Genomic DNA, 27,384 nt, shown 5'->3' on the forward strand with positions numbered 1-27,384 from the left:
TATTTAAAAACATAAGCAAATTACTCTTATGTTTAAAAGACTGAAATCTATTCTCTGTAACGATGAGAAGTTACCATGAGCTACCATCTTTGAGAACTGGGGTCTGGAGTCTGGAGTCTGGAGTTCATGGTTCATCTAGGAAAGGATCGAATACCGCGTTCAAGTTTTCCATTGGCTCTCAACATTTTGATCTAAACCGGAAGTAAGACAAAGAAAAAAAATTACTTTTCTTATTTCTTCTTTCTGTCTAACCTAATGATATATAATCAACAAATTAACAAGTCGCAAAGCGGGTACTTAGAATTGGTTAATAAAATAACACAAAAACCAAAGATGTTCTTAATCTAGTCGAATGTTGCTATATAGTTAAATATACAATATGTATATGTACAAAGTCTTCAATTAATTGCTTTTTAATATCCTTTTTTTCTTAACTACAAGGTAAAATGACCCCTTGAACAGGTACCATTCATTAGCAATTCCAGCAATTTTTTTCATTAATATATTTTTTTAAATTATTGTACGAACTATTTTGATACTGTAAAATAGAACATCACATTTTTATTTAAGAGAAATCGTAAAAAAGTTCGATCGACACACAGGTAAATAAAAATAAAAAACAATAACCCACTGTTGATTACGAAATATCATCTAGTGCCTCAACGGTACGTCATGATCTCGTTGAATGTGTTGATGATCATTATTAAAAAACTTCATATTTTATTTTTGAGTATCACTTAGTTTTTGTAATGATATTAAAATATCAAATAAATTATGGTATCACATTTGTCTAAAACAATTGTTACGCATTCATAATTAATTTAAAATTAAAAAATTTTGTTCATCAATAAATCTATACATAATATACGTACGTAACAAATTTAAGAAATAAATAACATACTTCAAAAAAGTATTAAATGCTACATATATAAAAGTAGTTAACTAATAATTAACAATATACACAAAATTTCGTTTAATTTCAGTTTTACTGATAAGCGTAGCAGAATTACCGAACAAATATTACATGAAAATTTGACAAAAAAACATGCCTTTTTGTTTTTGTTTACGCTTTATGTTTGCAACAAGCGCGATTGCGACTTATCCGATTACAACTGTAATTATACTAAGACGACAATAACTCGTAGAATAGGTAGTCCATTCAATATTTTAAAACATTTAACGCTCGATTTGTATTCGTATTAAAAAACATAATAAACAAAATAAAAAAAATTTAACGTTTAGTTGAGTATGTAGCAATCTTTCATCTTCCAGCTGAAATAATTGAGATTTAACATAATTATATAATTACAATATACATTTATGTAATAATGCTATGTCAAGGATATGAGTACATCACATTCAATTTATGATACTGTTCTCAGTCCAACAACCGTCGGTTTTAACATATTTAAAGCAAAATTATTGCAGTCTATAATACGCACTATTAGACTATACAATAGTATGTAACAAAATTAAAATCTGTTTTAATATATCAGTCACTTGCACATTTTAAATTAGAGGTATAATCAAGCTATTGTAAGCACGCTTGAACTTTTTCGATCCACTCTTGCGCAATTGCTGCATCGCCAGCACAAAAATTATATGTACGTCTGTTTGTACGAAGCTGCAAATGTAAATATCTATGTAATATGAATTATGCTTTTCAAAAATAAAATAGTAAACAATACATCAATCATTTTATAATTACATCAAAGAATGATTTATCGTCTGTTTTCTTTGGTGGACCTGGCATTGGTGTAGCTGGAGTTACAGACACTACTTCAGCTAGATCTGTAAATTTAAATAAAATAAATTTTATGTTTATAGATCTACATTACACTATCTGTCCTTCATATGTTTTACGTGCCTATGTATCCTTTACAATGAGAATCCTCCATTGCATCATAATACCTCAACTGATGCTTTATAGAATCTAATACGAACCACCTCTGTTTCCAACCTTTTAGCAAAGCACCTCGCTTATAGAGATAACCTTCATGTGTTCTATTTTCTGCAACATTACTAGAGAATTGCTCGTAATATTGTTGTGAAGATGTTTGTATTGTAGCAACACCTGTAAATATAATATAAATAATTGTAGTTTAAGAAAACTGATATTGAATGATAAAGTAATGTAACATTTATACTTGAGTTTACGCTTCCATTATCACCACCGCTTCGTGTGAGTGTGTGTGTTTGTAAATTGTCAGACATCGCTTTGTATTTTGTGCAATTTTTTGGCACTGCATCAGCGCACTTATCGTGGCACACATGACCACAATCAACACATCGCAAACCAGCTTTTACAGGACCCCATAATACACCAGAACAAGCATCACAGTGAGTTGGTGTGGCTGAATCTAATCTCTCAAATCTACAAGAATTTAATTTCTGAATACGCAATATGGATTTTATTGCCCTTATCAACGAAACGTGTGATTTCGTACTGTGTGAATTACCTGTGAGGATGTGCGTAAACAGACCCATCATTCCCAGATGCATTTCCACCAGCGAGTTTACCTCTTAAAAGTAATTCTAATGTAGAGCGTTTGTGAATCAATCGGCCATGATATCTGACCAATGCGGTACTAAATGATGCATGTCTCTATAAAAAATAAATAATGTTTTACTTCAAATATAAATTATTACTTTAACCATTTCATATTCATTACTAACAGCAAGTGAATCTGTATTTGGCAGTTCAAGCTTGTCCCAAAGAACTTTCCATTTTTGTGGTAAATGACCCAATTCGGTTTCTAGTTTATGAATTTCTTCTAAAAGGTGAGAAAATTGATCAGGAATCATTGTGCTTACACCGTCATACCTAAAATACATGGTGATGTTTATAAGATGACAAAATAAGGTAAATAAATTTAATCTTACCCTTGTGTAACCACTTTACGGTTACTTTTAACCACAGCATCGGCAGCTTCTGCTTCTTCTTCTTGTTGTGAATCCTGTTGCAATATTTCTAAATCATATGCAGGCCCATGAGCCAATTCTTCTTCTAAATAATACTGCCAAATATCAAGACTCGGCAAGTGTGAAACAGGTCTTAACACCGTATATTCCGTATTAGGAGTATACATGAAATTATAAAACAAGGGGCACCTTGCATGTTGTTTTTCAATATAATCAAAAATACTCTGACCGAGGTTACATCCTGTATTTGTCCCAGCTAATCTACCTCCGGGATAAATTGTTTCATCATCACTACCTGTATCTACACCTTTGTGATGACTTGTCAATGATCCTCTTTTGTCTTCAACGGCAGTAATACCACACTCCATTCTATCGAATTCACAATCTAACAAAAATGTACGAAATCGACAAGAAACTGAATGGTATGCCAAGAATTTTAAGTAATATTCATTAAATTCAAACGCTAATGGAAATTGGTTTTGAATTTGATGCACTATGTCGAGAAATTGCAGGAAAGTAGGAGTAAAGTTTGTAGTTTGAGAATTCGCGGCAAGATTGCTTCTATGTCCAAACCTATGGCCAAATCCGAGCCATTCTTTCTCAATTAAGGTTCGGAAACCATCAATGGTTCTATAGTGTGGATCAAGACATACTTGTGCAACAGAACAAACTGTTGCAGTAGTGTCCCAACCCTCTTCTAAACAAACAGCTACTGATGAACCTTGCACATCCATTAAATCTATAACGGCTCCAGATAATTGCATTAAATTTTGAAGTTGCTGTAACCATTCTGAACTTTCAATTAATCTAAAATTATGAATATTATTTGTTAACAAGTTTCATATCTAATATAATTACATTTCTTTGAATAAGTTGTACATACTTGTAAAAACTTTGATCTGGCTCTATGTTTGGAGAACTAGGAATACAGGCTCGCATAAGTTTTTTAAATGCAGCTTTAGTATGTCTTACATCATAGTATTCCACTGGAATGAAGTCTGTTTTTGGTGCCGATTCTGCTTTAACGCCCTTGGATGTATAACAGATAAATTACAATTAAATTATGTTGTATACATGTAAAATAATTTCAAAGCAAATAAACTTACTTTCATGTGCGCTTTTTCACCAAGAATGTATAATGCAGCACGTTGGAAAGTATGAACACATTCTGTGCCACTATCTGAATCTGCAGAATGTCTCACAGTTCCACGTTGGTGAACAGAAGTTAAAGAGGCTTGAGAATTTTGTCTTTTATCTTTCAATGAACCCCAACGTCCAAAATTTTTAGGACCCTTGCCACCCGATGAACTATAAGAAATGTATAATACACTAATTTCTTTCTTTCATATATTGTATAGTATTTTAAATACAAAATACAAAAAGAATATATACCTTAATGTTCCAATCGCTTTGTTAAATGGATTTCGTCGCGATTGCTCAGGCGTAGCATTACGATCTTCAGTAGCTAGTAATAAAGAATCAATACTGAGAGAGCTGTCAGACATTCCCCATGCAGAACCTTGTCTCAATGCAGATAATGGAGTCGCAGATACAAGAGCCATAATATATTTTTCCTGTTCTAGAGATGATGTTGTTTCTGAAGATGTTGCTATTAAGAATAATAATAATAAAAAAAAATCGTAGCCAAGTATTACATAAAAAGATATAAAATTACACAACAGTATTATAATTTATACCTTTTAAATTACCAGCAGATGTTGGATGAGCTTTTAACATTCCCATCACACCTTTCCCATGATAACCTGCTCCTCTAATGAGAAGTGCTTTTGTTCTTGGATGCCTCCAAGTAACTACGGGTAGTCTGTTATGCCTATAAAGTCGACAAAATCTTCGGATACTTTCATCAGACACCGACGAGGGAACTATGAGAAGTGCAGGATAACTCCTACAAATCATATATGCACAATTTACTGAAGATAGTCGAAATAGTTCATTCCTACGATTGCTGTGTGGACCATTGGAATATAATCCCAAGCGGTACCAATCTCTGACATAACTACGTTCGGATAGTCGTTCCAAAGTTTTTGCATCAGTTGGTGGTTGAGTTACAATACCAGGAATTTCAAAATCATCTACTGCAACAATAATATGCGCAAATAGATTTTGGAATATAAAAATTATCTTTCCAATACATATAAAGTGTTAAACATTAAGAATATGCGTACTTTCTAATATAATGTTCATTTTTAACTTACCACTAAGATCATCGTCGTGGCTTAAATCATTATTATCTGTTACTGGCAAACTCATTCGACCAGGTGATATCATGTATTTATTGTTAGTAATAATATTCATATTTGGCAAGACATATTTTTGTCTTTTAGACGACTGTTTCGGTTTAAACCCGGCCTTACGAGCAGTTTTTAAAAGCGTCTTTTTAGCAAATCCTCTGAAAAAGGGTAGTAGTTTTATTGCAGCAACTAATAATCAGAAGCATGTTTAAATAAAAAGAGGCTTACTTAAGAGTAGCATTTTTTTCTTTTCCTTTGTGATGTGCAGTTTGAGTGACTAATACTTGACCATTAAAAGCGAAATGATGGAAGATATGTGGTGGATATCGTGCTTTGTGAACTAATTTTCGTAAAGTTTCAATATTTTCGGGTGTAACTTCTTCATCAAAAGCTAATTTTATTAATTGGAAGGTACAAGAACGTAACTGAAGGCCTTCTTGTAGACACTGATCTAAGTGTGCTAAATGCTGTACAGCAACTCGTTTTTCTTTAGTCAAAGATGTTACAGGAAATGCTCGAACTACTAATTGTTCGCAAGCAAATGGATCACAAGGTATTCCTTTAAATACAATTCTATAATTAGTAAGGAATATTGCTCCTTCTGCTGGCAAGAGTGGTGGTATCTTTGGCAATCCTGCAGGACTTTCTTCTCTTCCATCTGGTAAAAGATAAACACGTAAACCATCCATGATAATTTCTTCACCAGGTAACATGTTAGGTGTTAATATTTTAGGTTTCTGTATTGGAGGTAATCTCTTGCTTTCTCTATGTACAGCTTCAAGAGTTTCAATGTGCATATGAACAACACCAGGAACCATTTGATGTAGGCATCTCACATGTTCAGTACTTACGCCTCCTTCCGTACAAACACGATCTACAAATCGTGAAACCATTCGAATAACAGCGCTACCGGTTTCTCCGGGATCAGTTTCTTCAAATCCCGACTCTGCATCACCACTATCACTTGCTACACTATTTGTAATACTATTACTTGCTCTTTCATCGTCATATATATTATCTTGACGATGAGTCTTTGCTCCTATATCTAATGGAACCAATAAATAAACCATTCTATTTGCATAATGAATCGCTTGACTATACATAGTACTTTCTTCACTTGCAGTAAGTTCTTTTTGTTTTTCTGGATCAATTGTTGGCCAAATTCGCATTTGTTCAGCGGCTATTTCAAGAGCTGATGGTTCTTGAATTTGATAAATTGAGTATCGATCACGAAAAGAAAATTCTTTGCCATCACGTGGGCTAATGGGACTTAAAATTCCATCGTTCATAAGTCGAGGCGGAGAATTCTCTCCAGGAAGATATAATCGTTTAATATCTTTTTGAACATCCAAATAAAAAGCATCTTCCCAAAATTGTTGATTCTGCCATACAGGATGTTCTTGGATACACGTATAAGCGAACTGAATCACTCCTGTGCAAAGTTTTCTACAAAATGCTGTTGCAAGAGGAAGAAGTGCAGCAGCAACTCCGTGTTCATCCATGGACGAATCATCTTGTAACGCACAATTCATTAATCGAACTACAAGATCAAATTGTTGATGTTCTAACATGGCTTTATTTCCAACAACGTGCTGTGATAATTCCATGCAAAGTGCTAAACGAGCAGCTTTACTCTTCAAAGCTCTCAGTACGGCTGGGAAGGTTTTACGAGCATCCGATATTTTATTTTCAAATATACAATTTATACAGTTACGTAGAACTTCAAGTCTACGTGCAGAATTGCTAACCAAGTGTCTAGTGTCATGAACAAATGAAATATGTGGACCCATAGGTACAATACGAGGTTGTGACGGTCTTAATGATGATAATCTGTATACAAAACTCGAAATTAATATGAAATTCCATACACTAGTACTATACATGTATAAAACTTCATGTAAATCTATCCATAACACGAACCTAACTTTGACATTATTTTTAGCAAGACCTTCATCTATAATTGCTTGAACTTGTTCTGGATTAATGCGCGGTAAAAGTGGTTGATGTATCCTAGCAAATGCTCCCTCGGGTGGTTTCAAAATTTTTTGTACGTATGGTTGAGGATTTGGATTTTCATTTGTGTATAATTGTTGTGCTAATTCTTGAATATGCTTTAAGATAAGTCCTAATAATACCAAATATTTAAAAAATCTATTATATATTTAGTTAAAGCCTATATACATAACGATATGTATTTTATACATACATCAATATTGTTAATTGTATATTATTATACTATTACTTACTGTGGTCTTGTGCTTCTTGTTTCAATTGGTCACTCAAATTGCTATATAATTCATCCCATACATCGCAAGGCCTCCATGGTGGTCCTCTTTCCACAATGAAGGAAGTAAAAAACATGCAATCCAAAACTCTAGTTGTAAAATCACAATCAGTTAAGCCTCGTTCACCTAAAAAAGCTGCCTAGAAATAAAAAGTAAAATTTGTATTAGTTCTTGTTTTTATATATCGTTAAATATATAAAATAAGGAATGAGTACAAACCTTATGAAATGTTATAACAGGTTTTGGATGAATTCTTATCAATGTCAGACAGCTTCTATAGCCTTGCAATAACTGAGCAAAACTTCTCATAAAAACTGCTCTTAATTCCTTATCTAACATAGGGGAATGAGGAGCTCTTGTTGCAAGTGGTGGAAACGCATAATCTGCACAGGATAATTCTGGTTGCAGTACCAAAGATAATGCATCCTGTGTCTGTGAAAGAAGTGGTTCTGGCAATAGTGGGAGTGAAACTCCATCCGGAACCATAATAGAACCTCCATCTAAATCAGCAACTATTACATCCATCTATAAAAAGATGTAAAGATTATAAAAAAATAATCATAATATAAGAGATAATATTGCACATTAAATACATCTTACAAGTTCTGCAACTTCATGTTTTAATGAACTGTGCACACCCATAATGAATGGAGTAGGTGTGCTGAGTATTTCAACTAAAGCTGCTGGTAGAAGAGGAATGTAGACATGCGTGTATCTAAATGGATACATTAGTGCAGTAAGAGAACGACATCCTTCAGTCAGTCGTGAATAACTTGCAGAATGGAAAAGTATTTTATGTTCTGTCATAACAGCACAGAATAATACTAAAACATTACGAATACCTGTAAAATATAAATAACATTTTTTATCAATGAAAAACTAATAAAAAAAATATATTTGCAATGATAATTGTTTCATTCTTACCTAATTGTTGAAATAAAAGATTTACACTACTGTGGGTTATCGGAAGAGATGGACTAATTGGAGGTTGAAGTGCTTGACGATCACCTGCACCAATGCTAAATCGTACTTGAGGCCCACCAGCAGGTGGTACTTGTATACAACCTAATATGTTTCCTACCAGAGTTTCTAATGGTATACCAAAATTTTCTACATACACAGTGTATATAATACCGAGGCAATTCTAAATTAACAGTATAAAAATATTGTTATTCTATATAGAAATATGACAATACTTTTTATGTGGACAAAATTTTACATACTCTAAAAGTTTCGATGTAATCAAGTCTGGAAACCAGCACCAGACATTTGGGTGCATACATGATGCTATGATGTGCAATTGTTGGTATTGTTCTAACCAAAGAACGACTATCACCATCTACTGGATCTTCTTCTTCGTCTACAGGCTTACTTGGCATGATTGATACCGTTTCATTGAAACACATACAAGCACAGTAATGACGATTTGCATCAATGTCTGTCAATATGGATACAAAAAATCGCGGTTCTTGTCTCTCTGTAGATAAAGCCCATCCTTGAGGCTGACAAAACTATAAAACATAAAATTACATACAAGAAATATAAATTTAACAAAAAAGGGTCTTACCCATTCTATTCCTTCAATGAAAGGTGTATCAGGCCAATCCTTCTCCGGAAACCTTTGTAAAATGATTCCATTACTTATACCCCCCCCTATAATAAAAATAATAAATAAAATTATGTAACATATAATATCTTAATAGTATACACAGATGAAATATTCCTATATAATAAGAGTATTTTAATTTTCTAATACTTGATTACTTTTTAAGAAAGGAATACTAAACAGAAAGACATGACTAGCAATACAATAACAACAATTATTGATATGATAATTGCAAAATTCGAACAATAATCAATTTCTGCCATAATTTAAAAGTTTATTAATAATGTGTATTGAGAACATTGATGTGTACTTAAAATGTAACTGTGTAAGAATCTTCATTACTCACTCTCTTTTTCGTGGTCGTAGCCGACCACAACAAAGTAGTCGGCTAACCGGAACATTTCTGTGTACTCGTGGGACTGCGTGGGGGTGATAGCGCCCAACATCCCACGTAGACTTTAATACACGTGATTTCATGGACCGTATCCTACCAAGCAACGATCAACTACCTTGTGTCAACGTTTCACATAAACACGCATTAATATGCAAATTAATCGCAGAACATTAAAAACATTTTGCAACCCTTGTTCTTTCATTTAAACACTACACAAATTCCGGAGTAAAGCGTCAAAAACGTAGTATCGTCATAAATGCATTTAAAAAATTGCGTTTCCTTTGAAGAGAGATTATCAGTAGGTGGTTGAAATTTCAAAGACACCACACGCACCGTTAGAAAAAGATTCTTCACACTCGTCACGCTTAGGAAACAAGTTTGCTCGTCATCACAGACGCGCGATATTCTATTTATTTTATAAACCACAATATGATGCCACACCCCAAAGCTTTAATCCATAACCTTCCAAACTCAAGCGCCACATTGAGTGTTCGTTGAACCGCATATGAACCAAAACGCGCCACGGATATACAAACGAAGAGACGAACGCGCTATAATTCGCATTTAATTTTACTTTTTTTGTCTTCTGCTTGGGTCACTGAGAGTATCCTAAATCTGAAAACATACATATTATTATAGATGTTACTTCGATCAAACTTTAGAACGCGTTCATAGTGAAATCGATGGGTGATTTCCAACAACGTATATAGATGACACTGTGTAATACAGTGACCTAAATCACTAGATACATGTATATATCTAGTGATTTTACAGAGAACGACTGGGTGCTTTCCAACTATGGCACAACTTAACACTGTGTTTAACGATGCTGACGCTTTGTATCTTCCTATGAATAGCAACATTTAATTTTCATTACACGTTGCACTATTTTTAAAATCAAATTGACCTATGTGAATCAAAGTGTATAACATATGAATGCTGCGGACTCTTTCTATCAATAGCAAAATCAGACTTCCATGGTTTTACTGTTTCTCTGTCAATATGACTAGTACTATTTGCGTCCATTCTATGAAAATTAACTAAACAATTTATTTTATTCTTGAAATAATTGAAACCTTGAGAACTTGAACGCTTTGTTTTGATAAATTCAAAAATTCGAGTAATCCTTACAGTACAGCGCCACCCATTGCTTAACACGACGAACAGGAGTATTGGGTATCCGAAATTATAAATTCGAATCGAACTTGAAGACTTGAAAAGATAACCAATCTAATTAGTAATTACTATGCTTGGTATACGTGCCAAATGCGTAATACATACAGTCTATGACAGTATCTAAAAATTTAAATAAAATTATGAATTGTAATTATTATAAGTTATATCTTTATCAATAAAATTAACTTTTTTCATTTATCAATTTACTATTAAGAATGGTACTTAATTATTTTCAAAATAAATCTCTTCCCTTTTTTACAATTAATCAGTATATATACATATCAAAATTACAATCTTTATCATCACATCATAAATTGATTTTGAAAAAATTAATGTAGTAGTCACAAAAAAAGTACATGTTAAAACTACTTAAATGATATGATGTAATAAATTTAATAACTCTTTTTACAAATAAAATGTCTACATTTTTTAACCACACTTTACATTTAAAATACTTAAGTCACAATAAATAATTAATGAAAAAAAAAGGATAGCGATGGGACAAAATGAACTACACAGTATTTTATTACATGATACTAGAGATAATTAAAAGATATTAAACGCGTAAATTTGACAACTCCATTGCATTATATTATTAATTAGTAATCTCCTCAGAAATCATTCTTTTTAAATATTTTACATATAAGTATTCCTTTATAAATAATCAATGTTATTATTTATCAAAATGTATCACACATAAACCAGGTTGAAAATATTTGTGTCTGTACTGTTAGGTAAGGATTTTAAACTTCTTAAATTAATCAAGATATATTATTATTTACATTTTATCTTTCTAATGCTGTAAATCTATACGTAAATAATCCTACGTTAAATAACTGTACAGCATACAAGTTAATACAATGCTGTATTAGAAGCAGAAAACTAATCTAATTGATATAAAAATGTTTATATTAAGAAAAAGAACGTATCCCTCAATATATCTATCTTGTATTGAGTACATTGAACTAAAAGACTAGCAATGATTAAACAAACATTATGTCACATTATTTATTTTAACTTTTAAAAATGAATTATTTAAATATTTATGTTTTTCATCTTTCATTCACATACTATAAGATATTACTGTTTACGGAGTTCTAAAACCAAAACAAATGTTTAGCTATTGTAAATGTATCTAAATTTGAAACTTACAAATTTATATCTTCTAAAATTGTAACAGTTGAATGTAGTCTATAATATTTATATAAAATGACAAAAAATGTCATATTTATTAACGGGAGCATTTTGAAATATTTGAGACCAGAAAAGTTTTTTGTTTATATAACTTGAATTATTTGTGTGATTTTTAAATTTCTTAAACAATGTGACAATCAGTTGAATGACATTAAAAACTAATTTCTACAAGCAACAAAGTTCATACAACATTTTGTCAATAATTATAAAGAAATTTATATTTAATTTACACAATAATAATAGAAAATTCCGTAAACTCTGAAATAATCTAAAACGACATCGCAACGGGAATAACATCCAATCGTTTTAAATATACAAAGCCATCTGCACTGTATTCTCAAAATAAATAATTTCATCAGTTTCTTGCAATGATCAAACAATTAATTAACAGTCATAATATTAGCTGCTATGATCGCTCATGCTAATTATAGATTTAGTACTTTTAACTAAATGTCCAGGCTAGTTTTGCATAAGAAATCCTAAGATGGTTATAGATGCTGCCATCGTGTTGACATAAGACTACTTGAAGATTCAATAGCTCTTGATATGGATTCGTGTAGTCCATGCCCCAGCCACATTTGATTCAGTTGTCTATATTTATCATGCCACAATTGTAGTGGATTTCCTCTTCGTAAACCTTGATCCGTTTCTCCATATTCGTCAAGATAAGGGGGACAAACAGACGATCCTCGATTTGGACTTCTTAAGAAAAGAATTTCACATTCCCGTACGCGTAAGAACATTCCTACTCCGGTGCCACACTTACTCGCGTGATATGTACACGCACCAACTGCCATCTTATTTATTTCAGTTCGGCAACAATAACTTTGAGAACATAACATTTCTCCACAAACCAGACACATTGTCGGATTTTTAGAATCTTCTCGCTCACTATTGGGACATGTGAAAGATGATATCATATTTATCAATTCACTATAATCTTCTGGAAGCTCGACCAATTTATTAACTTTCAAAGGTTCCCTTATTATTGTGACTGTACTAGCACCAGACAAATGCAGTTGCACAGTGGGATGATTTTTCCAAATATTTATCAATCTCATAATTATATCTAAATTTGGTTTGACTAATTCATCACATGTTGTAGGTAGTCCCAAATATCCACAGATATTTTCATATGTAGCTCCATTTATTTTAGTTAGTTCCTCTGGAGCTGGAACATCAGATACATAATGAAAATAGAGAGCACAACATCTAAGAAAAGGCAAGCAAGCTTCCTTGACTCGTCTCCATAATTCAGCAACTGTTTGAGTACCAATATTAATGTCTAGAGCTTGAATCAATGTTAAAATGGATTCTGAAGATGTATCTTCAGTTGTTTCTTGACCTTCTATGTCCATGCCTTCATTGAAATCTGATGTTAATAATATTTTTACTATAAGAGACAAAAATATAAATTGCAAAGCATAAAATTCACTTATTCCACCTGTTATGATCGATGATATTGTATAAAATTTTGTGCTAAAGAGACATGGGAGCGAATTAATTAAAGGAACAAGCACTCCGAATGGATCCCACTCTAAAATACTTGCTCCATCGGGTGGATTTTTTAATAACATTGTTAAAAGGGAAAGTGCATGATTTCCAATAACATCTCTATCTGCCCATGTCAAATCTGCAGTAGCGTCAGTCGCGCATGTGGCCTCCAAAATAGCTGAAATTCTAGCAAGACTTTCTAAGCTATCTCTTTGTCTAGATGATAAAGCGCCTAATAAAGGTTTATCCATGTCACGTAGTAGAAATTCTATAGCATGAACAGTATATGCTGTTGATTTCCATGCTAATAATGGTACCCTAGAGTCGCCATCATGAGGTTCTGCGCCACATCCGTTTGTATATGTCGCCTGTGCGAAAACATGTATCATAGATATTAAATTTTCAGAAATGATTGGACCAGGTTCATCATAAATTGCCTTAAAAGCTTCTCCTGCCAAATTTCCAAGTTCATGATGAATAATTTTTATTGGGCCATGTGATCCATGGTCTAAAGGATTTTCTTCTTCCATGGTATGAGTATCTTGAGATTTAGCATTTACGCAATACCTGCATTTGAGATCATGATTATATAATCCTTCTAATTTAGATTCTGTGACTCTCAAAGCCTCCAACCATGTACTAAAATCGAGTTCAGGTTGATTTTTAAGAGTTGGTTGCAATGTTCCTAAGGCTGGTAGGAGAGGTAAAACAGTATTACTAAGACACTCACAAAGTGGACAGAGATATTCATGTTTCTCCACATCAAAACTTGCTGGTTGTCGTAAACGGAATGGTCTCCTATTCTCTTTAGCAAGAACGTTATCGAAATACTCTTTCCAACAATTTACATGCATCACATGACCACAAGTACTTGTATGTGGCGACGCACCCAATTTTGCAGAAAGATACAATGGTTCAGGTTCATTAGTGTCAGCTCTATGTTGACATAGTACTGTGGATTGTTGAACAAACGCAGCTAATACCATTGCTGGACCAGTCGCTGTTACAGTTTGATTTTCCTGACATAAAATACAAGTGTAAGCTTTCTCCTCGGACATTCTTGTCGTTTGTCTAGGACCAACAGCGACAAGTGTTTTCTGAAAACATTCACTCAAATCCATAGTAGAACCCCGATCATTGGATTTGTTCGCATCTAAAGCAGCTTGTTCAAACAACTCAGCATTCTTTTTCATAAAATGTTTCTGCATAGCGGCCATTTGTGCCATTATTTTAGCACGTTTTTTCGCTGCCATCTTTGTTCTCCATTCTTTATCACTTTTACTGTTTTCGGTATCATTTGTAGGTTCTGTACGAATCGCAGCAGGTGAGTTACTAATTTCCATTACAGTATTACCAGCAACTTCTCTATACTTTGTTAAAACCCAAGTTAATAAATCTTTATGAGCTCCTATACGTGGACTGCTAGATAATAATTCTAACAATTTATAAATTTTCCATTTTGCAGCTCTTGCAGGAAAAGCAAGGAAAGGATAGTAGCCTGATTCTTGTTCTTGAAGAGCATATCCAATTAAGTGTAAAATCTTATGCACTTGTAGCTCTGAGAAACTGCGAGCTGAAGTATCAACTGCTCTTTTTAACACAGTTTGCATAATATGTAACATAACATCACACTGTAGCAAATTAGTTACCAAACTAAATACTTCCGTCAATATAGGAAGTTTAGGAGGTGGACAACATTCTAGTTCTCCCAAAGCTTGTCTTCGTTTCCGTTGTACTTCTTCAGATTTGCTTAGTTCTTCTTTTGTATAATGGTAAAAGAAGACATTATATTCTGAATACAAATGAGGTTTCAATTGATACACTCCTTTTCCTCCTAATGCTAGTGAAGGTTTTTTGAAATCTGCAACATCATCAATTACCCTTTCCATACCGTTTCTCATATTTCCATCATCTGGTAATGTTTTATTAAGCTCTGAATGAGAAAGTGGTTTAATACACAATTGTTGGATTATTTCTTTCTTCAAATAGTCATCCTCATTTACTTGTCCAACTCCAGGTACATATCTTTCCCCAATTATTGTTATCAGTAATCCAAGAAATTCTTCGACCAAGTTAATGGTTTGTTTACTACTCTCTTCTTGAAGATTTTTGAAAACATTGGTTTCAAAATCTGGGGTCGCCCAGTGCAAAAGGTTAAATTTATTCAAAACGTGAATTAAAAATTCATTGCTTTCTATTAATGATGCTCCAACTTGAAGTAATATAATATCTCTGTCTAACATTTCTGAACGGCACTTAACATTATGATAAAAATACAACTGACTCAGCAAAGAATATCCATTTCTTTTCCACATACCAGCATGTACTTGTGAAATCATTACTTGAGCTGCTAATACAGGTTCTATTATTTGTTCTGGCGTTGGGTTTTTTTGATTGATAAATTCTGGAGATTGAAAATGCAGATTGTGTTTTTCAAGATACAAAAACAGACCAGCTAACAATCTGGAGAGAGGAAGGTGTATAGATACTGGTTCGACTGAAACGTCATATTGAATACATGTTGCACCATGATTTGTTAATTCTCTCACTTGATATCGGCCATTCTCATGTCCTGACTGTTCATATAAACGTTTTAAGACCAATCTAAAGGCTTTTATTAAAACAGTTCGATCTGAACCACACCATTCTAGTGCACGGTTAGTAACTGTAGATAATTTAGCCTGTAAATTGAACGCTGTTTCCCATTCAGCTTCATATTCCATATGTTGACCAACTTGTCTTAGTACAGCATCCATGCATTGCATACTACAAAATAATGTGAGTAAAAGTGAAAATCCTTGTAAGAACCCTTTTCTCAGATTATCAGTCCAAACTTCTGGTTTGGCACTAAGTAAATATCGTAGGTCTTGAATTATGTATTGAGCTCTTCTAAAAGTAGTATGAGGGTTATCTCTTTCAAATTCTAATTTTCCCGCAGCATTGCATCTTCGTGAACTTTCAGAAATAAATGTGTTTAGCAAGATAAACAACACATCATGATGTGCAATAAGATAATGCGCCAATGTTGGAGCTGTAAATAATTGCACCGAAAGTGAAACAATAGAAAACGAATGATCATGATCATCCCTTATGAAATCTTTCATAACAGAACCGTAATTGTAAGTAAAAGCAATTGCTAAAGCTTTTTTGCTTTCATATTCTTTAAGCATTCCAGACATGAATAATCTGTGCCATGCTGTTCTAGCAGATTTCCATAACTGTGAATCTCTCATAAGTATACCTTCTACAATGGAAAAGTCTGGAAATTTTGTATTGAGCGCAACATTACTGAAAAGTACTCTAAAACCTTCACAGAGACTTATAAATTGTTGTAACCAATTTAAAAGTTTCATAGCAAATATCTGATGAGCAATTACATGAGCATGCACTACATGGACCTTCAATGCTTGACTGCTGTACCTCGGACTAAACTGTTCAATATCCAACTTCAAATCTTTACAATGTTCAAACATAGAACACTTCAAAACAGCTCTACCTTCTGTATCAACATTTGTTACAAATTCAACTGCATCTCTTTGCGAGCATTTCATAATACGTACGAGCGTCGTAATTACTTGTTCAAATGTATGAGCTTCGTCATTATAAAGGACTGTACAATAGATATGTTGTGTCATAGGATCACCTTCAGTGTCTCTTTTTAAATCAGCAGGTAAACTAGATGAGTGTTCTAAAGTTAACATTTCATAGCAATACCTTAGTACTGCTTCAAAAGTTACTACTGCTCTTTCTGCTATATCTCCAGGCAATTTATTTCCGCGAGATTCTTTAGCTTGAGTTCCAGCTAAATGTATGTTACAGAATGGTTCACTTTTCCAAGCTTCTGTGTCTCCGCAATCACAAAATCCTCCACCAGTAGAAGTGCCCATTTTATACTTATGGTTACGATGAGTTGATTGCTTAAAACAATCCACGCACAAGACACATGTCGAATCTGCACTACACTCTCTGCAGCTATATGTAGGATCGCCCATCTTGAATACTTTGCTACATGCTGTATTATCCATTTGACTTAGCTGTTTTAATACAACTTGCGGATCTCCATTACAAATAAACTCCTCTAATGTATTATAAAGTATTTTTTGTGCTTTTTCTTCCTCAAAATTCCAATCTAGGCAATTGCCAAATAAGTCTGGACTATATAAATCTGGAACCCAAATTCGCCAGTGTTGCTTAAAATGAATACAGGATAATAGTCTTTTACTCATTTTTTCCATCCATGTATTCACACATGATTGACTAAACTTTGAGAATGTGGGTAAAGTTGATGGTGACTCTGTATCTTCAATGCTTTGTTGTGGTTCACTTTGTACATTTTCGTTACCCATTGTGATGAGATTTAATTGTCAAAACAATGTGTACTGAAATAATAAATATTATAAGTTAAAGTTTAGCATAATTTTTAAATATGTTATAATTTTTATCTTAAAAACATTCAATAATTATTTTTACAAAATTCATACAATACAATAATTTATAAAGCTACATTATTATGATTACTTTTAAATTAAAAAATTTCTACAATATCAATTAATATAACATTTTTTATATCCTTTTACATTTATTTACATCTTTGTATTTAAATATTAACAGTATTTAATAATACATATACGATTATGTAAATTATATTTGAAAACCGTAAATACTTGATAAATATTGCTATACTAACCACAGTAAAACACAGGATCAACACAGTTCTCAATATAATATACCAATGGAAGGCAAATGCATCTCACTATACTTTTTACATTGTTATTTGATCCAACATATTATTGTAAGATATACAAAATCCGTTGGTAGAATTTTATTACACGAAACACTTTAGTTCATATAAATTGTGGTTTTATTCAATGGCTTCTATTTCACACATAATGTTCTCATTTTTACTCAGTCATAATCTGAAAGTGATAGGTTACCAAGGATTTATAGAAAAGAATGTATGTACACAACATTATACTACTTTTCTACTACAATTAGAAAATGTTAGTAACTGCGTATTATCGCGAACATTTATAATAGAGTATTAAAATGACGTTTCGAGAAACAGGAAGCATGTTCGAGAATTTCGTAGGAGATAAAAACTAAATGTAACATTACGAAACTTTATATGTTATATAGAGCGAACAACATTTCTGTTTGAAAAACTATTTCATAAGTATGACAAACTTTTCACTAAACCAAACTATTTTTAACTTCTTCGGAAGACGATACTTACTGTTATGACGACCAGCCCAAGGTTAATAAAAGATATTGAAAAGTTCTTTGTTTCGCAGAATCTGTAGGTGACTTTCACGATTACGTATATGATAATAATTCAGAATTATGTCGTCGTATGATGATCACACACTCGCGTCAGAGACGCATATGTTTAATAATGGCAATCAACCAAGTTTTGACATCTCGAAACGAAATGATAAGTAATATTTTTGCACAGCTGCTTGAACAATGCACAAAATGGCTTATAAAGTTTAGAGACCGAAACCATATGTATATTAGATACGCTTTCGTTTTGAATCAAAACTTTTGATGTCTGTTTTTGATTGCAGCGCCTAATTTGTGAGCATTAAAGAAAATATTTCTGAAAGTTACAAACTGTAGAGTATATTAATTTAATCAAATATAAAAATTTTTTAAATAAATATATTTTAATTTGTATAGTTAAATAATTAATATATTCGAAGGTATTTGAAAATGTATTCTCTATATCGTGAGAATTGAATAATTCTTACTCGTGAATATAATAGAATTTGAAACAGTAGAAGTTATGTTATCATATTCATTGAAATGTATTGATTCTTTCTTAAATTTAGAAAATTATCAAGTTAATCTATATTAACATAATACTATTTTTATATTAAATTAAAATTTAAGAAACAAACAAGACTTAAGATTATTAAAAGAGTCGTACATAAATTGAATTTTATATTAAAAATTAAACAATTTCAACTTTCGAATAGTATATAGAGTTATGCGTATAACGGAATATTAACGAATAAAATATAAGATTAAACCTTTCAAGTTGAAACGCTTATCAAAATAAAATAAATATTTGTTCACTTTTTTATACATACATAAGAGTAATATAAATTTAATTAGTTGGCAACAATGAGTTACTATTAGGGATTTTATCGGTATACTGGGTATACAATTTGTCGGAACCTCTCCTTTTAGTTCATAACGTTGTTACACGAGCACGTGGTTAAAACTGTGATTATTGAATTTAAAGCGAAATACAAGCATAATCACGTAAGTAAATACATCAAATTAAATATTACGATATAAGCTATATATACATAATGGAAAAAATTATTTATTTCTACTAAAATCTTGTATATCGATGCATGTTCATATGGCTTCAAGTCACACATTAGTATTACACCTTAAAAGATTTTCACAATATGAAATAATAAATAAATTATTGTGACATTACTTATTTCAACCTTTTTGCTTGATAAACATATACAATATTACACATTATGCAGTAAAAGTAACCCAAATATTTTGTGTCGTATGGTATATGCATTTTAGAACAGTATAAAATGTTGTACTGTGTCAATCATTATCAATTAATTACATGGTGAGTCTACTTCTGCTAAACTTTGCAAGAAGTAAGTTTAAACTCAATATAATTTAATTGTATATAATTTAATATAATACTATGTATTAATTAAGTTTTAAGTCTTATTTTCATTTTTAACTGTCATTAATCATTCTCAAAATTGATGAAATAATGTTTGTAATTTAATGTGATAAAGAATCTACTATGTATTTAATTTCATTATGTTGTGCAATGTTCAAACTTGAAAAGACTAATATTTATATGACAAACTTTTTCAAATAACAGAAATTATGTTAATATTGTAAAGAAATTTCACAATAATCTGTATTATATTAAAATTATAAGTAAATCTTTCTGATCATAATAATCTATTCTATGCAATTCATAATAAACCAATGTGTTGTACCAACAGTAATGTATTACATGTATATAAAGTATTTTCTTTTTTTTTTTTTTTAATAGAATGCCTCTTGCAAAAGATTTTCTCCATCCAAGTCCAGCTGAAGAAAAAAGGAAGCACAAGTTAAAGAGACTTGTACAGAAACCAAACAGCTATTTCATGGATGTTAAGTGTCCTGGATGTTATGCTATCAAAACTATCTTTTCACATGCACAAAGATCAGTTGAATGTGATGGCTGTCGCACAATACTTTGTACATCCACAGGTGGTAAAGCTCGATTAACAGAAGGTTGCTCTTTTAGGAAAAAGGTCCAATGCTAGTGCAACAATCGTTAAGACAACATAATGTATACATTTCTCTTTATATACAAGAAATAAACATAATTACTATATATTTAACTTCCTTTGTTTATTCTGTCCTATTTTCACTTTTATTGCAATCCTTAAAAAACTTTTTTAACTCTTTGGGAATTGACATAAATTAAAATACACACTTAACTCTTATATACCTGTTTGTTTATATATGTTACAATTGCAATGAATATACAAACAAATCATTAACATAATTTATCTTTATTTTGACTTACATACGATTACTTTATGATAAATTTAACAGTGTATTAAATTTGTTTAAGTTTACAATAAAATATAAACAAACATTTTTAATCGTTTTCAATTGGATAAATTATATATATAAGTGATTTGTATTAAACAAATTGTTGGACTATGGTTGTGAAATATGATATTTGCATAAATTTAATGTCAAATGACTTAATTCGCTATTTAAGAATGCAAAATTGCATTGTATGATTGAAATATGCCTGCAGCAACTTCCACAGATCGAGACTTCAAAGATAACTGTAATCAAAATACATTGGTCATTAATTAAATACACATTTTATTACCAATAATCATATGGATCTAAAGTTGAACTTACAGTGACATCAGGATTTCCTGGTCGAATTTTCAACTCGTTTAATACCCAAACATGGTTTGTTAATTTAAGGGATTGATACAACATGTCTTGTCCTTCTACATTTCTTTTTGCAATTGTAAATACATTATTTTGTTGCATTTTCTGGACAACTTGATCGACAGTCAACATTACTCCTTTCAGAGTATATTGTACCTGCAACAATAACATATATTTATTAATACTTGTATTATTTTATAATAAATTCAGTTACGTAAGAAAAAAAACTAACAAATACCTCATTTTGAGCAGGTATATCTTTCCATGTACTAAGAAATACTCTTTTCTCTAATTGTCCATCCTCTAAAAAAAAGGTACTCATGGGAACAATACAAGCAAAATAGAATACATCGATATTATTTTTTATTGCAACTTGAAGATTATTCAAGGGTTCCATGCGTTGTACTGCACCAGCTGTAGATAAGATTACATTGGTATCTACACTAGCACCAGGATTCAAAGGACTTGGTACTTGTAATGGAGCAGCTGGTGTTAGACCAAAACTATTTATATTTAATTGTATTGCAAAACCTCCCATAGGTTGCATGGCTTTATTTGTAAATGTCATATCCATGCTAATTTGTCCATTCCTATGATAAAATTACATCAAATAATTAATTTCAATTATATTCAAATTCATATTTGTTCAATATTTAATACATTTCAATCATATTACTTACTTCCGCGAGAAAGTTCCCCATATATCAAGTCCTTTACCCTTTTCGGCAGGTAACCAATTAACTTTAGGTGGTATATAAGAAGAAGGTCCTTGATTAAAACCAAATATGTCACCAAGAAGACCAGTAGTGCTTTGAGACACTACAGGTGCACTAGTTCCAGTATCAGTGCCACCCAAAATTCCATCCAAACCACCACCTAACAGGTCTAATCCTAATCCTGCTTGAGGAGCTGAAGCTGGAGTAACCATACTTGGACCGCCTATAAGAATAAATATAATAAAAGACACGGTCATGTTTCACGTCAAGTTTACACACGAGCAGCGAAACATAACCATGTATCTTAACGCGAAGTACTCATAAGGAAATGTCGCGAACGGTCCGGTTCCGATTTCAACGAAACTTTGCAGGTTTGTAAAATAGTAGATACGTATTTTTGTTTAGTTATAGTAACAAGTTTATGCATCTTCCAAAGTGCTAACTCGAACACGATTAGGGATAGAAAAAAAAGTTTCAATAAAAATTGATGTCTTTTTTTAAGAAAGGTAAGTTTGCACGCTTCAAATCACAATAAATACTTACCAATATCCATACTAAGAAGATCACCTATTAGAGAATCTTGAGCAGGAATGACTTGAGCATGAAGTTGTGTTGTTGTATGTTGTCCTGAATCTTCATTTGAATTACTTCTAGCAGGCAATGATTTTCTGGCCCCCGCTGCTCTACCTTCAACGAAGGCAGTCGGTGGTTTGTGATATACAGATGCCAAACTTGAAATATGACATATTAATTCATCTAATAATGTTGGTTCTAACAAATCCGTTTCTTCTGAAATAAGAGGTTTCTCAGCAAGTACAACCTCTTTGGCAGCTGCTGGATCAGTGCTAAGTAATCGCCAGTAGATGAAACCTCGATCTCTTAAATCAGGATTATCAGAATCTTGTGTTGCTAAACTAAGAACTTGCTGAACCAATTCTTGGGTATCTGTAGGTCTTTTAAGAAATAGTTTAACAATTGCCGTAAGTAATTGCAACTGTACTTGGGTATTTTCATCGTGAAATCCCTCTAAGAAACTTTCAAGGAGTTCATCTGCATTATCAATACGTTCAGCGTATTCACCAATAATCCATATCATGGAAGCACGTGCTTCAGGTTCGTCAAGCGTATCCAAATTTTCACAAAGAGTTGAGATAATACTTTCATATTTGTTTGGATATTTTCGGAAAATGTCTTTTATAACTACAATAGCTTCTTGAACAACGTAATTGACCTTTGTTTGTATCAGATCCAAGAGTGTTGAAACGCACCGTTCAGCAGAAGGTTCAACTTTGATGGCACAACGACCAATAGCTCTGACTGCTTTTCGTACGAAGTCTACATCAACTTCTGTAGCATATTCTTTCAATTCAGATAAAACCTGAGCTATGTTAGCTTGAGATGCTAAACGAATCATAATGTCTAGCTTTTCAAGTTTCACGTATATTGGATCATTATATTTGACAAAGAAAACTTTCATTTCATGTTTTAAAATATCTGGGCGTTTCTGAACAATAAGATTTATATTTCTTAATGCTACATATTGAACTTCAGGCTCAGAACTAAGTAAAGTTACAAGAGGTGGAGCTAATTTTTTTGTTAAAGTGCCAACAAAGTCAGATTCTGATTGTAACATTTCCATTAATTTCATTAATACCTATAAATGAAGAAAATTATTTTAACAAATTAAAATAATTATACAATATTTTTAATTGCAAACATTAACTTTTATTTGATATGCTACCTTAACAGCAGACAAGACAACTGCGGCGTTAGCATGAGCTAAACGTGGAGTAATTCGTTCACATACACTTTGTGCTTCGCGATCGTCTTTAGGTGAATAATTTGCAAGTGAATCCAAAATGAAAACTTGACCCCATTCTGTACATTCATTGAGGGCTGTTAATAATTTGTTAATGGTTTGTGCATTCATTTCAACCAAAGGTTGCCCACTTGGACTTCCTTCATTAATTTCAGATAGAGCAGCTACCGCGTTTGCAACAACCTAAACGTATAAATTATGTGTAAAGGTAAGTATGTATTTCAATATTTATATGATACGTAAATTTGAAACATTTACCATAGGATTACTGTCTGATAAAAGATCTTTCAACTGATCCAAAAATCCTTGATCCTCTACTAAAGCTGCATTAATATCATAAAGCTTGGCCACGCAAACAGCTGCAGTCTTACGAACATATGGGTCTTCATCCTTCAGGCATTTCCGCAGTGGCTCACAGAGGTACTCAGTAATCTTGTCCACGCGTATACAACCCATTGTGCGAACTGCTAATGCTCGAATCAGCGGATTTGGGTCCTCGCAATCCTGCGCAAAAATCGGGCAAGCCAGGGATTCAAGTCTAGTCACAGCAGTGGCTATCTATCTCAACCCATGAATTTTAACGAAGTAGAAAGTGGTATGGTACCTTTGTCATCGGAGATGTCGCTAGCTCCTTTTGCGTGTCAGAACGAAAAAGGTCAAATTGGTCACCGTCACCATTTTGATTAATTGTTAAATATTATACTTATCAACCATTTAATGTAATGTGATGCAGAACTGATCATTTTTTAAAGAGCACGAGATATTCTTCATAATTTCTCTATTTATAGTTCTTTTTTTTTTATAATAATTTACAAATTAAAATTAAATTATAACTTCCACATTAATTGGTGTCATGCACATAAGATTATGTTACATGATATCTATTCAAACATTAACAAAATGTACATCCACATGTTTATAATAATCGCATTATGAAATATTAATTTGAACATTGATTACACTTATTAATTAACACTAAAGTTCTGAAAAGAATAAAACACTTTGCGTGCAGATAATATAAATATGCACTGCGTACAAGTAGCAATTTATAATGCAGTCATACATATAAAATGAACATTTAAGGAACTGTTTTATTCATGCTGTTTACACATTAGACATTATGACTAAGGAACAAATTTTTGTTTCTACCACTGAGGCTGTTTCAAATACAATTTTTAAAAGACCAATTATATTTTTATTACAAATATAGCTGTGCTTTTATTATACAAGTTTCTACAAGCTATTTAATTGTATATACTATTTTTATGATTTGAAAAAGTTCCATGCTCTGTTTTGAGAAATAGCACAAATTATACTAGTGCATTAATATTAAAGAACTAACACATATATTATTCAGTTCTTTGGACAATTTTCTTAATTATTGTACTAAATGTTACAACTGTCATAATTCCATTCCTGTTTTTGATGCTAAACTGAACTGAAAAAAAGATACTGGAATTTGGTGACAATGAAACAATAGAATCATGACAGATTGATGGAAATTATTAACAATAGTATTACGATCTAATTTAAAATATAGGATAATACGAATTATATTTTATTTAGCCAAATTCCAGTCTCGTGCCCTTTGAAAAATAAGCAATTCATTAAGAGAGAACAAAAGATACATTCCGTCCCATAACGCAGACAGCTCTGTGCAAACTGATGTAATTTGCAAAGCACGGTCTGTACATGATGTGAGGCAGGCTGTAAAATTAATGTTCAATTTATTTGACAATAATATATGTAACTTAAAAAACTTCTACATAAAACTTTTTCCAGCTTGCCTCTTTGCAGACAGAGACTCTCAACATCATCCAAGTGTCATTAAAATATATAAAGGGTAAAAGTGCATTAATAAAACATGATAAATATGTATTGAGCTTCTAGGCTACATTACCTTGACAAATGTGTTGACAGCCATGATGGCCATGTCTGGTTGACTTTTGGCATAATTCATCAGATACAAATACACCAGCTTTTTGAGTTCCAAATTGTCTGTCTGCATACAATTGACCACATCTGGGAAGAGGGCTGATACATCTTTACCCACAGTCATGGAAGCAATCACCTAAACATAATTGACTACATTTAAACAACTACTTAATAAAATATAATTGCAAAAGTGAAAATAGTAATATTTGTATTACTTTAAAAAAGTATAAAAACATGAACATAATTTACATTGACTTTAATTAAATAATGTTTTGTGGGACTCAATAGAGAAGTATACATATAATAAATAAACATTAATATCATTATGATTTCCCAATTTGAAGAAATTTTATTATATTCCTTTAATCATCCTTTTTTTTATGCAGCATGAAACAGATTTGTTGACTTGATATTTATGAAATAATAAATTCTTATGTATAAGAATGATATTGCAAATCGAAGTTTAAATTTCAAGAAATAAAGAAAATGAAATGTACAATATAAATGAAGAATTTATACAATTATCTTAAAAAAAACTACATTATCTTTTAAAATTACATTTTAGCTGCATAGAACTATTTACTAATTCTTTACAAAATATGAATACAATCAGTGAAAAGAGATTAAAATCAATGTCAATTTGATATATTACACAATTGATTTTTAAATTTATATTACATAAAGTAATAAGTAATTAAAAGAATTTATTAATACATTGGCTCACCTTCTTCACAGCTTCTTTCTTCTTTTCTTTCTTGTCATTATTTAATTCTGATTTAAGTTCAAATATTTCTCCTTTTTTTGTAGTGGTAAAATACTTGGAATCTGTCATCTTAAATTTTTGAAATACTTTGAGAAATGATAATGCAAGTATCAAATATGTATTCTGAAAAAGAAACAACTATACATTGTGGGTGCAGTAGGGTGGCAAAATTAAATAAGGTTTCAATATAGTAAACCACGATTGGATCAATGTTCAAAGTATATAGTGTCATTCTACTAACTCTAACCAGAATGTAAAATGTTAACAAAATATACTTCAATTGAATTGCAAATAAGAATATCCTTTATGACTTTAGAATTCAAAAGCATTACAACGTTTGAAATATAATATTATAATAATACATAGTGAAAAATATCATTATATGCAAATTTTTTACAAATTCCTACCACGAAATTACAAAACAAATCGAATGATTTTTTAAACATGTTATTTAATAATACTTATTTTTTATGTACCTCAACTGTTTTAAACGATCAAGAAATGTAAAAAAATCGTTAGTTGACAGTACATTGACAGGTCCTTACGCAAAACGCCCTTCTAACCATGGGCTATAAACACTCACGATGGATTCATACGTTCTTCTTGATGCTGATGCGTACCTCACAAACGACTGAAGCGGCTCTAGTGCTAGTCTCTAGTACGAGCTATAGTGGGAGAAAGAGCCAGAGATGCCAGATTCAGCACCCGGTGCACTACTCACTATGCCAGATTACGCGTACGTGAGCTCGTGAAGTTTCGGAAAGTCGACAAAGGCAAACTGACACATGCTCTCATTCCCAACACACCCAAGTTTGGCGTGGAATAGTTCGTTATTTTCAACGATAGATGGCGCTCATTTTTCGACCTCAAACCCTCTG

The 27,384-nt window shown here is 31.9% G+C and overlaps 4 protein-coding genes across 8 annotated transcripts; 1 reads left to right on the top strand and 3 right to left on the bottom strand.

The window, feature by feature from the left end:
* Nucleotides 1-958: 958 nt before the first annotated feature.
* On the bottom strand, nucleotides 959-10,073 carry Sbf (SET domain binding factor). Of its 2 annotated transcripts, none has more exons than XM_076763522.1 (21): nucleotides 9,412-10,073; nucleotides 9,027-9,112; nucleotides 8,683-8,970; nucleotides 8,384-8,603; nucleotides 8,060-8,301; nucleotides 7,679-7,984; nucleotides 7,421-7,598; nucleotides 7,095-7,299; nucleotides 5,403-7,004; nucleotides 5,139-5,332; nucleotides 4,620-5,015; nucleotides 4,315-4,531; nucleotides 4,029-4,230; nucleotides 3,806-3,951; nucleotides 2,884-3,729; nucleotides 2,677-2,824; nucleotides 2,460-2,605; nucleotides 2,148-2,374; nucleotides 1,868-2,074; nucleotides 1,709-1,791; nucleotides 959-1,624 (listed from the first exon to the last, which is right to left on the bottom strand). In XM_076763522.1, the coding sequence occupies exons 1-21, from the start codon at nucleotides 9,509-9,511 to the stop codon at nucleotides 1,532-1,534; spliced, it is 6,132 nt and encodes a 2,043-aa protein (XP_076619637.1). In that variant the 5' UTR covers nucleotides 9,512-10,073; the 3' UTR covers nucleotides 959-1,531. The 2 variants fall into 2 exon arrangements, with proteins under 2 accessions (XP_076619637.1, XP_076619636.1); XM_076763521.1 differs by having other exon boundaries at nucleotides 4,620-5,018.
* Nucleotides 10,074-11,142: 1,069 nt separating this feature from the next.
* On the bottom strand, nucleotides 11,143-18,833 carry Ubr1 (Ubr1 ubiquitin ligase). Its single transcript, XM_076763368.1, has 3 exons — nucleotides 18,557-18,833; nucleotides 18,011-18,239; nucleotides 11,143-17,702 (listed from the first exon to the last, which is right to left on the bottom strand). Exon 3 carries the CDS (start codon nucleotides 17,667-17,669, stop codon nucleotides 12,318-12,320), a length of 5,352 nt encoding a protein of 1,783 aa, XP_076619483.1. The 5' UTR covers nucleotides 17,670-17,702; nucleotides 18,011-18,239; nucleotides 18,557-18,833; the 3' UTR covers nucleotides 11,143-12,317.
* A 615-nt stretch (nucleotides 18,834-19,448) lies between these two features.
* On the top strand, nucleotides 19,449-20,699 carry Rps27 (ribosomal protein S27). Its single transcript, XM_076764538.1, has 2 exons — nucleotides 19,449-19,587; nucleotides 20,363-20,699. The coding sequence occupies exon 2, from the start codon at nucleotides 20,364-20,366 to the stop codon at nucleotides 20,619-20,621; it is 258 nt and encodes an 85-aa protein (XP_076620653.1). The 5' UTR covers nucleotides 19,449-19,587; nucleotide 20,363; the 3' UTR covers nucleotides 20,622-20,699.
* A 100-nt stretch (nucleotides 20,700-20,799) lies between these two features.
* On the bottom strand, nucleotides 20,800-27,278 carry Ap-1-2beta (adaptor protein complex 1/2, beta subunit). Of its 4 annotated transcripts, none has more exons than XM_076764532.1 (11): nucleotides 27,127-27,278; nucleotides 26,468-26,629; nucleotides 25,709-25,879; nucleotides 24,413-24,439; nucleotides 24,067-24,312; nucleotides 23,731-23,991; nucleotides 22,533-23,643; nucleotides 21,954-22,212; nucleotides 21,512-21,863; nucleotides 21,238-21,429; nucleotides 20,800-21,158 (listed from the first exon to the last, which is right to left on the bottom strand). In XM_076764532.1, exons 2-11 carry the CDS (start codon nucleotides 26,573-26,575, stop codon nucleotides 21,084-21,086), a joined length of 2,802 nt encoding a protein of 933 aa, XP_076620647.1. In that variant the 5' UTR covers nucleotides 26,576-26,629; nucleotides 27,127-27,278; the 3' UTR covers nucleotides 20,800-21,083. The 4 variants fall into 4 exon arrangements, with proteins under 4 accessions (XP_076620647.1, XP_076620646.1, XP_076620645.1 ...); XM_076764531.1 differs by having other exon boundaries at nucleotides 27,090-27,277; XM_076764530.1 differs by having other exon boundaries at nucleotides 26,983-27,276.
* Nucleotides 27,279-27,384: the final 106 nt, after the last annotated feature.

The sequence above is a fragment of the Colletes latitarsis genome, chromosome 4 (genome assembly GCF_051014445.1).
Source record: "Colletes latitarsis isolate SP2378_abdomen chromosome 4, iyColLati1, whole genome shotgun sequence".
Taxonomy (NCBI): Eukaryota; Metazoa; Arthropoda; class Insecta; order Hymenoptera; family Colletidae; genus Colletes; species Colletes latitarsis.

Coding starts and splice junctions, on each gene's coding strand:
- Sbf (XM_076763521.1), bottom strand. CDS start 9,511: ATGTTGGGCGCTATCACCCCCACGCAGTCCCACGAGTACACAGAAATG. Junction 8,604..8,682: donor ATTACATCGAAACTTTTAGA/GTATGTAAAATT, acceptor CTGTTAATTTAG/AATTGCCTCGGTATTATATA. Junction 4,532..4,619: donor ATCTGCTGGTAATTTAAAAG/GTATAAATTATA, acceptor TATTCTTAATAG/CAACATCTTCAGAAACAACA.
- Ubr1 (XM_076763368.1), bottom strand. CDS start 17,669: ATGGGTAACGAAAATGTACAAAGTGAACCACAACAAAGCATTGAAGAT.
- Ap-1-2beta (XM_076764532.1), bottom strand. CDS start 26,575: ATGACAGATTCCAAGTATTTTACCACTACAAAAAAAGGAGAAATATTT. Junction 24,440..25,708: donor CTGTCAACACATTTGTCAAG/GTAATGTAGCCT, acceptor GACACGCAAAAG/GAGCTAGCGACATCTCCGAT. Junction 23,992..24,066: donor TATCAGACAGTAATCCTATG/GTAAATGTTTCA, acceptor TTATACGTTTAG/GTTGTTGCAAACGCGGTAGC.
- Rps27 (XM_076764538.1), top strand. CDS start 20,364: ATGCCTCTTGCAAAAGATTTTCTCCATCCAAGTCCAGCTGAAGAAAAA.